Source organism: Corvus cornix, chromosome 10 (genome assembly GCF_000738735.6).
Source record: "Corvus cornix cornix isolate S_Up_H32 chromosome 10, ASM73873v5, whole genome shotgun sequence".
Lineage (NCBI taxonomy): Eukaryota > Metazoa > Chordata > Aves > Passeriformes > Corvidae > Corvus > Corvus cornix.
In genome coordinates, this window is record NC_046340.1 from 4,349,599 (window position 1) to 4,362,037 (window position 12,439).

General features: G+C 41.2%; 1 protein-coding gene across 8 annotated transcripts in view; it reads right to left on the reverse strand.

Annotated features, from left to right (window-relative positions):
* The window catches only part of IL16 (interleukin 16), a 38,150-nt gene that overhangs the window by 6,293 nt on the left and 19,418 nt on the right, over nt 1-12,439 (reverse strand). For 4 of the 8 annotated variants that reach the window (XM_019280940.3, XM_010391088.4, XM_010391087.4 and 1 more), the window contains 12 exons: nt 10,912-11,048; nt 10,113-10,245; nt 8,683-8,776; nt 8,071-8,213; nt 6,780-6,890; nt 6,269-6,383; nt 5,999-6,072; nt 5,692-5,908; nt 4,532-4,649; nt 3,241-3,373; nt 2,418-2,505; nt 1,223-1,698 (listed from right to left, as the gene is read on the reverse strand). In XM_019280940.3, coding sequence (XP_019136485.2) covers nt 1,223-1,698; nt 2,418-2,505; nt 3,241-3,373; nt 4,532-4,649; nt 5,692-5,908; nt 5,999-6,072; nt 6,269-6,383; nt 6,780-6,890; nt 8,071-8,213; nt 8,683-8,776; nt 10,113-10,245; nt 10,912-11,048 — 1,839 coding nt within the window. The remainder of the gene's footprint in view (nt 1-1,222; nt 1,699-2,417; nt 2,506-3,240; nt 3,374-4,531; nt 4,650-5,691; nt 5,909-5,998; nt 6,073-6,268; nt 6,384-6,779; nt 6,891-8,070; nt 8,214-8,682; nt 8,777-10,112; nt 10,246-10,911; nt 11,049-12,439) is intronic. The other 4 variants (XM_019280939.3, XM_019280938.3, XM_010391089.4 and 1 more) reach the window with 3 other exon arrangements.

Consider the following 12,439-nt stretch of genomic DNA (forward strand, 5'->3'; position numbering starts at 1 on the left):
AAGGTTAAAAATTTTAAAGCAGTAATAAAACCTTCTCCTAATGATCTGAAATACGTTATGACAAGAAACCCTCTCTCTTGGGTATATACAGATACATAGAGACTGTGTTAATAGAGGAAGTTGTCTTCCTGAACAGACCTTGATTTTTCATGGATTTTATTAATCTTAAGATTTAGTTTTCTCTCACTGTCATTTAGAATGACTAAGTGCTGAAGAATAAGAAGTTGCAGGGAGTGGTAAGTTCAACAAGTACTTATTTCCCTCAATTTTACTCTGGAAGTTGATTTTCTAGCAGCAGTTTCTACTTAGGGGATGGTAAAAGTGACCTTACATGAGGTGCTTAACTGAAATTTTCTTGGATAGTAACATTATATGTGGACTTCAGTCTGCTTTATATAATTTTATATTGATCTTTGCAACTTGGGAACTGTGTGGGAGGCTTTTGTGGGTTTTTTTTCTTTGTTTTTTTTTTTCCTTTGCACTGCATTGAGAACAATTCATTTCTGCTGGCATATTATTAAACCTAGGGAAAAGAGGTTTCAGTTTTAAGCAAACCACAATTTTGTTTCAACACACAGATCTCACAGTCCTTCACACTCATGCAAAAGTGAAACACTCTCTGTTGTCTTAGATAAGAGAGGGAACTGAAATTTAGCAATGTACAAATGTACACTGTTTTCAAATACTGTAGCTCATCGACAAATATGTATGTGCACCACAATTTAAATGGGTTTATTTAATAACTCCTGGTCTCAAGAAATGTATCTGAGGCCAAGATTGCCTGCTCTACATAATGTTAGTGCTTTCTTCCAATAAAAATCCACTACTGAAACCAAGAAATTGTTTTGTGACTACTTCATAAATGATTTGATGCTGTGGCTAGTGCTCCTGAGGAATGGCAGGGACAGATTCATTCTTGCTGCTGCTCTCACTGGCATTTTAACTCAGAAACCTTGGTATGGAAGAAGATTTTCTTCAGACACTTCTCTGCCTTCTGACCTTACTTTGAACATAACATTTGATACTAAACTGGCTTCACTAAGATACCCACCTTACTTTCAAAACAGAAGAGCTTCATCTTCTTCCCCAATTCCCATGTGTATGCATTTTGTCTTTCTCTCCTGCCCTTCTTCCTGCTATCATGCAAAGTCACTTTGCCTTCCTCTTTCCCCTGCCTCACAAATATGCAGACACAAAAACAATGTTGTAAATTTTACTTTACCTGAACACTTGCAGAAGGGGATTCAGCCACTTGTGATGCAAGCTTTTCTTTTCTGTCTGCATTACCCTGCTCATCACACGTGCAGTCCTGCTTGAAGTATTTCCTTGGTGGAGGTTTGGGCTTTGATGATTTGGGTTTTCTAACGAGGATCTCTGATGACTTCTTAGTGTTTTGCAAGGCTTGACCGCCTTCACTACAGGTCGGAGGGGAATTTCTCTCTGAATTACTGGCAGAGAACGAGTACAGCAGGCCAGGTTGCCTGGTGATTGGTACATCTACACTGTGTACTCTTGCCTTCAAGTCAGAGAGCTGGTGCACAGCAGCAGTGGCACAGGAGGCCCGCGGGTTGTAGCTGCTGTCGCTGCTGGAGCGGGTCATGAGCCGCTGTGCCCTGCGGCTGCAGTAACCCACGATCCTGTCCATGTGTCTCTCACAGGGGTGCCTTCCATGCCAGCTCATTTCCAGCCTCCTAACACCTGTGTCAGGAACATGTTCGAAAAGTCTGTTCAGTACGGGCAAAGTGCTCGCTCCTAAGAGTCAGCTGATGAAATCTGCACTAAATATCATTCTGGGTGGATGCAAAGGTGGGGTTAATGCATTGCCTTGTAGGGTGAAGAGTCAACAGCCAAGTTCCTGGACACCAAAATAACATTTTCTCTCTCTATATATAGGTGTGTCAGCAGTATAGTTTTACTGATGATGACTCTGTTGCCTATTGTTCCTTTAGAAGACTCTCAAAGGAGTATCATTCCAATACATTACTGTGAGAGGATGCCATACCTGAGCTGGGCAAATAGCTCCAGCTGTGACTGCATGTGCCTTTCCTCACAAATAAGGGATTAACAAGGTTTGCCCTGAGGACATCACCTTCATTGTGCAGTTCCTTGTTGTCATAGTCCTGTCACCTACATTTTGAAAGGCTCTAAGCAGAGGTTGTGAACTGGAAAGGATGAGCAGCTGTGGGAGGAAGTTTGCACAAAATTTTTTGTTGTAATCAGACAGACTTTGGCTGTTCTCATCACTCTGGTAACATATCATGGGAGACATGTTAGGAGGGCTGTCCTGTGAGATTTCCTCCTCTTTTCTGCTCTGGGTTACTTGATTGCTCCCAATGATCCTAATATAGCATGTACTCATCCTTGACATATTTTAAGTCAAAATTACCATGTCTCAGTGAATGCATTTATTCCCTTACCTTCAGTACTCCATTGGTGTCTCTCCTTTCCGAATCTGTTGCTTTCCACAGCTTGTGCAACAGCTTCTTTTAGCTGTTGCTCAGACACCTAGGAAATATCATGCCATTTTACTCTCATGAGGTGAGTTATTTGCACACCATTATATTTGTATATATCTCAGTATATATGAAGTATATCTATGGGTGTGCTGTTTTTAGTGGCTGTTTAAGTAAAATGAGATCTTTCAAAGGTAAACATTCTTTTGCAGATTTCACTAGAAGTGGAGTCCTGGATTTACCAGTATAAGGTAACTTAATACAGCATAATTTATGCAACAATTTAAACTTGGTAATCATTTATACAGTGCTTGGTGTTAGGAAGCATTTTGTAGAAAAACCTTGCAAGAATAAAATATTGTACTTCAATATTAATTTAACTATAAATATTGGTTGGGCAAGACCTAAATTTTAATTACTGAAAACCAAGTGTATAAACATTTAATTCCTTTTGGGGAGGTATGTACCCTCTTTCAAGTTATTTATTATTGTCAATTCTTTCTCACATAAGAACTATCTTTTGGGTTACTCCTTAAACGTTATTTCTGTATTTTCCTTATTCACTGCACAGAACCTCATGTAAGATTGTCACCAGTGACCTTCAAGTCCTAAATGATCCTATTTAAGGGAGTGCATATCTCAGATTTTTTTGTGTGCAGCAATAATCATAAGGAGATCAGGATTTTTGTAGTCAACATTTTTCCACCTGTTTTAGATCAGCACTTGCTCCCTCTTAGTTTTCAGTATGTGCTATATTGAAAGGCAGAAAGAATACAGAGTGTGCTACCTGCGGTTCAGGGTGTCTGCTAATAATGATTTGTACTGCACCAGGGTCACAATGGCTTAGCACAGCATAAACTTCATTAAGAGTTGTATTTTGTACTGAAGTTTCGTTAATTTCAAGAATTTCATCTCCACACCTAGAGAGATATTAAGAAAAAAGAGAGAGGATGTGAACAAAAGAGATTTTCTCCTGACCTTGTCTCACCCATGTGGCAACATACAAAAAGCAAATTCATAAGGTCCACCTCTAATTTGATTACAGATTAAATCTGTCATTCTGTCCTGTTACAGAAAATGGAATAGGAGTGAGTTGCATGTCAAGGGGTTTTGATCTGCCATGTTGCACACAACCTCTGAGCTTCCTGCACGTTCAGCTGTGCACACTTTGTGATCTTTCTGCTGTCTGCAGCTCAGCTGCTGCTTCCACCTACACCTTCCTTCCTTCCTTTCGAGTTCACTTTTCATGTCTTTACATTATGTTAGTGCTATTTAAGGTCAGAAAGGATGTTATGTTTCTGCTACATATGTGAGTAACTTGTTAAAAGAAAAATTCTGATGACAAACAATCAAAATCTGCTAAACTGGCTCTTTCTAGATGAAATCCAAATTTGGTTCATATGGAAACTGAGACTGCCTTGCACTGCTCTAGTGCCCACACACATTAAGAGAGGCTGACTGAAGGCACTGATTTGTATCACACAAATATTCAAATAATTTAAGACTGAATTTCTTTCAGCTAGAGTATTAGAGAGGAGGGTTACAGAACACCTAAATTTAAATCAAAAAGACTTCACCAAAACTGCTGTGTTCTGCTCAGTTCTCAATCTGTTTAACACTAATAGTGGGTAAAAAAAATCTCTGAAAATTCTACACGTTTCTACACTCCCACTAAAGCTCATCTCAGCAAATCTGTTTTTCTATTGGGCAAGAATTTGAGGAGCTTGTATCAGAAAAAATCTAGTGCTCAAACAAGCCAAGTTATGCCATATGTTTAGGTTTTTCCAAATACTTTCTATTTGGAAATCTCCTCCAGTAGCAATGCTACAAGCTTTTCTGAGACCTTCAAAGTTAGCCCAGCTTGGGCAAGAGGCAGTGATTTCACTGGGTTGCTGTATTTCTGGAAATCCTACATATCCTGAAGACACATGCTCCAACCCTGAGAATAGCACACGTGCTTTAATCCTGAAATTCCCAGAAATAAATATTCCTTCCTGCCCAAACAGGTCAAAAATAAACCGATAAAACAGAGCAATGAGAAACTTGTGGCATAAGACAGACAGCCTTTCTCATCCTACCTGAGTCTCCCGTCCATATGTGCCACTGAGCCTGGCGAGAGGGTGTGAATAAAGATGCCTGAAATACACTGGAAGCAAGGGATGCTACATAACCCAATTCCAAGGCCAACACCCGGCTCTGAAAGAATCAACAGTAATTTTAAAAAGGCATAAGGAGCAGCCAAAGCAAACCACTGAAGAGCCTCTTTAAAAATTAATTAAATTTAATTCTTTCTTCTGTACAAACCAGAACCAAAGTCTTGTGTTCATGAATGTTGCACATTCAGTATTCGTTGCTGCTTCCACTGCTTTCTTCTATTCCTTTCTATTGTTTTATTGTGGGGTTGTTATGGGGGGTTTTGTCCCCCTCATGAGTAAAGTGTCACAGACACAATGCAATGCAGGTTTATTTTGCAAAATATCTGTCATTACAGAAGGATTCAAATGGCTTTTCAAGGAGACAGAATACAAAAAAAAAAAAAAATTAAGGAGCTAAAAAGGGGAAAAACAATCTAAACCTAAGGATATATGGCTATTGTTAGCTATATAATTTCAGTCCTCTTTCAGTTTTATATGGTACAGCTTAACACTTCTGTGAGTTTACACCCTTTTCTCTGTGCAGTCACTGATGCCAGATCCCATACTGTTTGTTTGGTAAGTCACTGGTACCTCACAGAGACTTTGCTTTATTTGTCACTCTGATGTTCCCATATTTAAAAGTTTATTTCACTGTGCTGGTAGTTGTTTGTAAGTAGAAGGTGATGACAGTTGGAGGGGAGGTGAAAGAACTACAAGATAAAGATACTTATTTTTTTGGTTCTAAGCCTTTTCAAGAGTGAAATTAACTGCTTGCATAATTATGGGTAAGAGTTGCACAGTCTGCCTAATAAGTGGCAGTTGTTGACAAGAACTTTACTTTTTCATGTGAAGGATATGAATGTGACTCTGATGTTGAGTGAAAAAACCGCAGTGATTGGCTCTTGAGGACAGATGGTGTTCAAAATCCTGCTGTTGATAGATACTTGTTAGCACCCACAGGCACCAAGACCTAATTTGTTGTATTAAAAAACTTAGATCAGGATAAGAATCAGGTCAGTGAGGAAAGACATTCAGAGTGCAAATGAACAGTGGTTTGTCAGTCAATGCTTTGTTGGCAGTGCTCAGTTGATGTCAACACTTACCTTTGTTCAGGGTAACTTCCATTATGACCCTGTCATTGGGCTTTGTAGGATTTAACGAGAATGCTGCATTCTCCGAACTGAAAGAGCTGTTTTCTTTGGTTAGGCATGTACTGGAGCTCAGTGACTGACACAAGAGGGGTGACTGACAGCTGGAAGTAGAATGAGGTGTGCTGAAGCTTGTCCTGACTGTAAGTGTCAGAAGACCCTTTTTGGCCTGCTAGAAAGAACAGACAATGAGTGAACTTGTTGAGCTCACACACACATTGTGTCTAAAAACAGAGCTTGTTCTGGAAGGAGAGTACATAACCTTGAATTTCTGTAAAGCATCATAATGTGTTAATCCATGCATGGATTCTCCATTCAGCTCCAGGATTTCATCACCTGTTTCGAAAGAGAAAAAATATTAGTGTTACTGTATTGTACAATAAGTTACGTGATGCATGTACTCTAAAAGAGTCTTGCAAATGCAAAAATGGATGCAGGTGTAAAAGTCACTTATGGCTCGTTTCAGCTGCAATCTGTCATTCAGTGTCACTTTTTGGGAAGTGGGAAAAGGGAGAGAAGAGGGCTTTCCCACCTTCTTGTAGCCTTCCATCAGCAGCAGCAGCTCCACCAGGAAAGATGGTTTTGACATAGATGCCTATTGGTCCATAAATGCTGTCTTTACCACCAACGATACTGAAGCCCAAACCCTAATTTATGGAAGACAAAGTGTATGAGAACTCATGTTCAATTCTCATAACAGCTCATTTGCAGTTTCTTCTGCATTACCTACATGGGCAGTATTGTCAGGGGAGTAGTATAATACATGAAAAAATAGTCAATCACATTCCTGAGTAAGAGTAAATGGGAATTTCAGCAGAATCCCCTTATTATTTGCTTTTTGTTTGTTGCAATCAATTAATTCTATATAAATCCTACATGCACATAGGAAAGTGTCTAAATTATTTTTGGTTTATTTTTGTCGGGATATGAATTGGCAGCCCAAAAGTGGCAACGTTAATACCTGCAGCCACTTCTCTGCACTTGGCAGATTACATTTGTGAAGTGCAGTAAAACCCATGGCAAATCAACAGAGCCAGTCTTACCTTCCCTTGTCCTTTCATCAGTACAATGTTTGAAATTACTGAAGCCTGTGAGCCACACGATGTGTGCACTAGTTGTGCTGTACTTAGGGACCTAGATGGCCTCGAAACTGCCTGTGAACATTAAAATAAAAAACAACCTCACAATTCTCTTTTATGCATAAGCAGAAGTTCTTGAACATTCATTGCAGCAAGTTGTTTATTTTAAATTTTCTTCCTTATAACTGATGGTACTAATTTATTTTTTTTTTAAAGTCTTTCTAATGCATAAGCCATTTGTTATTCAGAAAATCGCTGCTCACTGAATTTGTCTTGTAGGGACTAAACTGGAGAAAAATTAGGATGTTGGTCCTTGAAGTGGTGTAGAAAGATATATTTGTGCTCTCACTCGATTCCCCATGCCAAAATCCCATTTGTGGTCATTAGGGGACATAAACAAGTATTATAATTTTTGCTTTTAAGAACTGAACTAGAATCAAGACATTCAAAATCTTTCCTTCATCTTATGACTAAAAAGCTTTATCTTGGGACATGCCAAACCTAGTATTTTCCCCAAAATACGAATTTGTGCTGGATTTCTTAAATTCAGCCTCTGAGATTTATCCCATTTTAATGAACTTTTAGTGAAATATTTAGTGAAATGGTTAATGAAAACCTCCTATTTTAACATGGAATTGGGCATTACAAGATAATTTAAGCACTGACAGAAGTCATTACCCAAAGCTAACTATGCATGAAGTTCAGCAGGGTCAGAGTTAATTGCACTCATTACACATCCAAGAGGGTTCAACACTTTTATTTTATGCAGCAAAGTGAAACTAACAGTTGTTGAAGAGTGTGGAAAATCAGCCAAAATTTTGGTTTCTGCACATGCGAGAAAGTCTCAATTTTGACATGAAAACCAGATTATCTATTCAACAGGGGACTGGGAACAGGATTAAGAGGTAAACATGGAACACCAAAAACACACCTCCAGCCCGGTGCAGGTGACTGGGGAGGCTGGTGGCACCGGGGCTCAGAGTGGGGTGGTGTGAACCACCCTTGAGGGTTTAGACACACCATAAAACCTGCTGGGCAATGGGAGGGAGAACCTGCAGAAACAGGGGTTTGCTGGCACAGAGCCTTTCCCTCTCTTCTGCCCCTCACAGAGGAGGTATTGGGGGTGGAAAGCAGAGGAGGCAGAGTGACCATCGTCCCTGCCAGGGCAGATGGGTTCTGGCAGGAGAGTGGCTGCCGTGGTCATCCAGAGAGCCCTGCTGGTGTGTGTTGTTCAGGTGGCTCCTGCAGCTCTTACCGGGGCCCTCCCTGCAGGGCAGTCCAGCTGCTGGGAGAGCGATTTTCGGCTGGCGTGGAGGGCGTGGGGCTGTCGGTCCCTGAGGGGCACAGCTCTCCGGGGCGCTGGGCCCTCCACCTCCCCGGCCCAGAACGGGCTCACACCTGCCAGGCGTGGGGAGAGAGGTGTGTTACTTCACAGGGCTTGGACACATTAGCACAGTCACTTTATCAGGTAAATGTTACTTAGGAATGTTTTTCCCTTTGTCAATCTCCCTGTGAACTGGTGGATGCTTTCAGCTGTTACTTTGGGGATCGCCATTAATGTTAAATATAGCAGAAAGCAAGTGTTCCCTACCAAAGAACTGTCGGACTATTTAGAATACACCATAAAAAAAGAGCCCCAAACCATAAAGTGCAAACCTTATGCACAAAACCTGGCTGCGGGATGTTGTGAACACACAAGCCGATGATTGTAGATGGTTTAGAATTGCATCAGCAATTCTTAGCTAAGGATCCCAGACTAAATTTGTACAACAGCTCTTTTAGCACCATAGTGCCATCCCACGATGGGGGGCTGTGCTCTGCACTCCCTGAGTATTACAAGAAAGCAGATTCTTTCTCTGCAACTTACTGGTGGAGTTACTGCGAGTCCGCTGACATGCAGCCTTACCGTGCCGAAAACCATTCTGTATTTCCAAAGGCCTTTCCTTACATGTTGGTGTTTCCTAAAGCAAAACAAACAAACAAAACCCCAACAAGCAAAACCTATTGCTATGCGAGACATTTCCAAAGTGATCTAATCTTAAAAGTAAAATTTCCTCTAATTTGGCATCCACACATTTCAGCCTGAGCCAAAAAACACGGAGCAAAATTCATTATTTAAAATAAATAGGAGGATAAATGGGAATGAAGCTCAAAATTTTGCTATAAAGTGGTTATAACAAAGTTGTAAGATATAAATACTCAAAATACAATTCAAGTGTTTAAAAACCCCTGAGGACTAAGTTTTACTGTTTTCAAAAAAATCAGTACCTTCCACTTGGAATCTCCTGTTGCTTTTGAAAATATGGCCACTAATCCTAGCATTTAAAAATTTGAAGATGAAACATTCCGCTTTCTGAATGCAGGTTTTTTAGAGCTATTTGGAAGTCAATGCTCACATCTGAATAACAGTTGATGTTAAGAATAATTTCTGGATCTGCATGGCTCCTGCAAGTCCTGATTCTGATCCTGTTTCTGTGACACAATTATTTTCATCCTGAGGCAATCCCAGTTAAAGGGAGGACATTACTAAATACAGACAACATGTGGAAACTGATATACATAAAACAAAATGCCAAATTTTTGCTCAGTGATATTGTGCAGGGGCTGAAAAAGCCACAAGAGCAGAGTCAGAGCACAATCTGTATGTTCCAATCTAATTGGAGCCAAACAAGACAAACACTTTGTTCCAGAATCCTGATTTCGGGAGTTCTGTCTTGGGACACTTCAAGACCTAATGAACGCTAATTTTCCTCTTGGACAGCAGGTGGGGGTATTGCCAAACAGCAAAATCCTGCTAGGGCTTTCCAGTCCCCTTCCCTTAGGGAACTCGTCAGAATAATAAATACAGAGAAGATCCTTAAAGACGAATTTTGAAAATGATTTTTCAGTATTTCTCCTACCAAGCTAGTTAGCTTGAAAAGTCTTTGCTATTAACCACAGATCCTAGATCCACAAAACTACTTCATTACAGGGCCTGCTCTCTGGCTTCTCTGGGATTCTTCCCTTAAACCCACTTCTGCCTTTCTTCGACTTCTAAATGGAAAATTAACATTGACAAGCTGTGTGTTTCTAAAAGGAGGGGTTGAACATCCCTTGCTAGAATTTCCCAAGGCCTTGGCCTCCCCACAGCCTCTGTTTATCTGGGAAAAAGCTATGCTGAAAGTCACCAGAGTCTGACCACAAGAGGTTTTGGGTTTTGTCAGCAAAGGCAAAATCATATTCTTCAAACATCTGATGAACAAACTCTTCTTCTCTCTGAAGTAAATGTCCAATCACCCCACAGTTGCTCATGCTTACTTTGTTAGCCATCATGATGTTCACCAGCCTTGTCACTGGGGGAATGAGAGATTCAGCCTCCTTTCTGGACAGGTCTTTCAGTGATTGTGCATTGAGCGTTAGCAGTTCATCCCTTGGGCTCAGACAACCATCCCTTACAGATAAAAAAGAAACGTTTGCATATTACTTCACAAGGAATAATACAGCCGTATCCATGTGCTGCCTGTCTCACTAGCTGAGGAGTCAGCTGCAATTCTTCCTTTGCCCTGACCTGGGCTGCCATCAGATGCCTTGATGTGTGATACGCCCCATCCCCTGCTAGGAGTTTTTCCTGTTGCTGCTCTCTTCTGCTCAGTCCTGGTGTTCACTGGCCGCCTTTCCACACACAGCTAGCATCCTGACAAGATATTCCTCCTCTCTCACCATCCTGCATTTGCAAATTGATCAAAGACTACATTTAGTCCCTGTCAGGAACCTTGGCTCACATTGCTTTCCAGCGGCCTTGTGGGCTGGTGCCATCCTACACTGCCCTTTAACAGGGCATCACTGTTTGAAAACCTGATGTTATGTACACTCTCTCCTTCTTCCAGGGTTTATTTCTTAGTGTAATTGAACAGCATTCGATCCCTGAGGGGCACAGCTTTACTTTTCTAGAATCTTGACCTGTGTCTGGAACTGGAAGCAGTGTAAGAAATGATTCCCAGACATCACTTTTTTCTCTGGAGCTGAGCTTCAAGGCTTTGGCACAGAAAGCTGGTCGTGCAAAATATGAGCGAGCAAATGTCTCTGTAAGAACTTGCTAACTCCACATGTACTGTACCTGTTTGCTGAGCCTTCAGCAGGCACGTGGCTGCCTGTGAACCCTTTCCAGAAAGATGCACATCTTGGACTCCTAGAGAGCTTGATTCCCGAGCTGCTGTTCCCTGATGTTGTACACAGCCTGCAGATGCAGCTGTCCTGATCCAGAACATGAAAGGTTGCATGAGAGAAAATGTACTAAAGCTGTTGAAAGTTACTTACACTTATTCTGAGCCTTTTTAAGAAATACGGAAAGTGTTCTTGTTCTTAGAACCAGGTTGCCTCCAAGGAGAACAGGAGCCTTTAACAATGTCCATTTGAGAAAGAACAACGATATTATAGAGTCAGTGTTTTACAGAAGTTATTTTCCTTAGGACTTCAGTGGCTTCTGGCTACAAAAGGGAAGAATTAAAATATAGTGTCCCTTTTCATGAGGGGAAGAGAACAGATAATAGACTTTTCATAGTAACTGGGTAAACTTTGCCTATGCTAGCTATTGTAAGAAAAGACAGGGAGGAAAATAAACACATGCCAGAAAATTAAACGCTCTGGAAGACAGAAGTGGTCTGAATGGAAAATAAGTGTGTACAAAACACTAGAAGCTCCACCCCTGCTGCTGACTTGTTAAGTGGGGGCAGGGCACCAGAGAGTTCTGCAGCAGTGGAAAATTCTTTGTCCACTCCAGACTGGTTGCAGTTGCTGTAGTCTGCGTTGCATCTGGAGGACTAATTGTAAGCATATCTTGAATGCAGTTAGGAATCATTAACACAGGGCCATACAGAAGGAGAAGTAGTGTTTCGAGACATATAAAGAAAGCAAAGAACGTAGCAACAAAGCATATGAAGCACATCATCTTTGACTAGGAAATACACTCCTGTGGCACAAATGCATGAACACCTGAAAATTCTAAAGAGGTGATGAAAGCTGGAAAGTTAGCACACAATTTCTTTTCCATTTGCTTATTATTTCTCCTGATTCAAGTATTCTCTCATTCTGCTCCCATCTGAACCCACCTCCTCTGCCCTCGCCAGCCTCTCCATACTCCACAAAGTGAAGAGGGCTCTCAGTGTATCCTGGATCCAGGCTTGTTCCCAAGAGATTTGTATGACTGAGGTATAGATTTCTGAAGGGGAGGCAAATTTCATATGTTAGGACAGGCCACAAAATATAACAGTGGTACACTGTCTGTACTGCTCCCAGGGCCCCTGGTCAAAGTGGCATAAACTATTTCCAGTAATCTGTAGTCCTCTGAGAGCACAAGGAAAGCTGTGTAGCCACTTTCACCATCAGTAGGGCTTCATTTCTGCCCTAGGCAGAGGTCATCCAGCCCTGAGGATGAGAATCATTATGCTCCTTCACCCCAAATCAATAGGGATCACATCACACCTGACTGACAGCAAACACAAGCTGCAAATTTACAGCAATGCCAATAAAGGTCATTATCTTTTAGGCTGGCTGCCGAAGCCTGGCTCCCATTCTGAAACCTGCCAGAGTAAATCTGAGGCTGTGAATGAATGAAATATTTAACTTGGAGCCCTGGGCTCACTGCA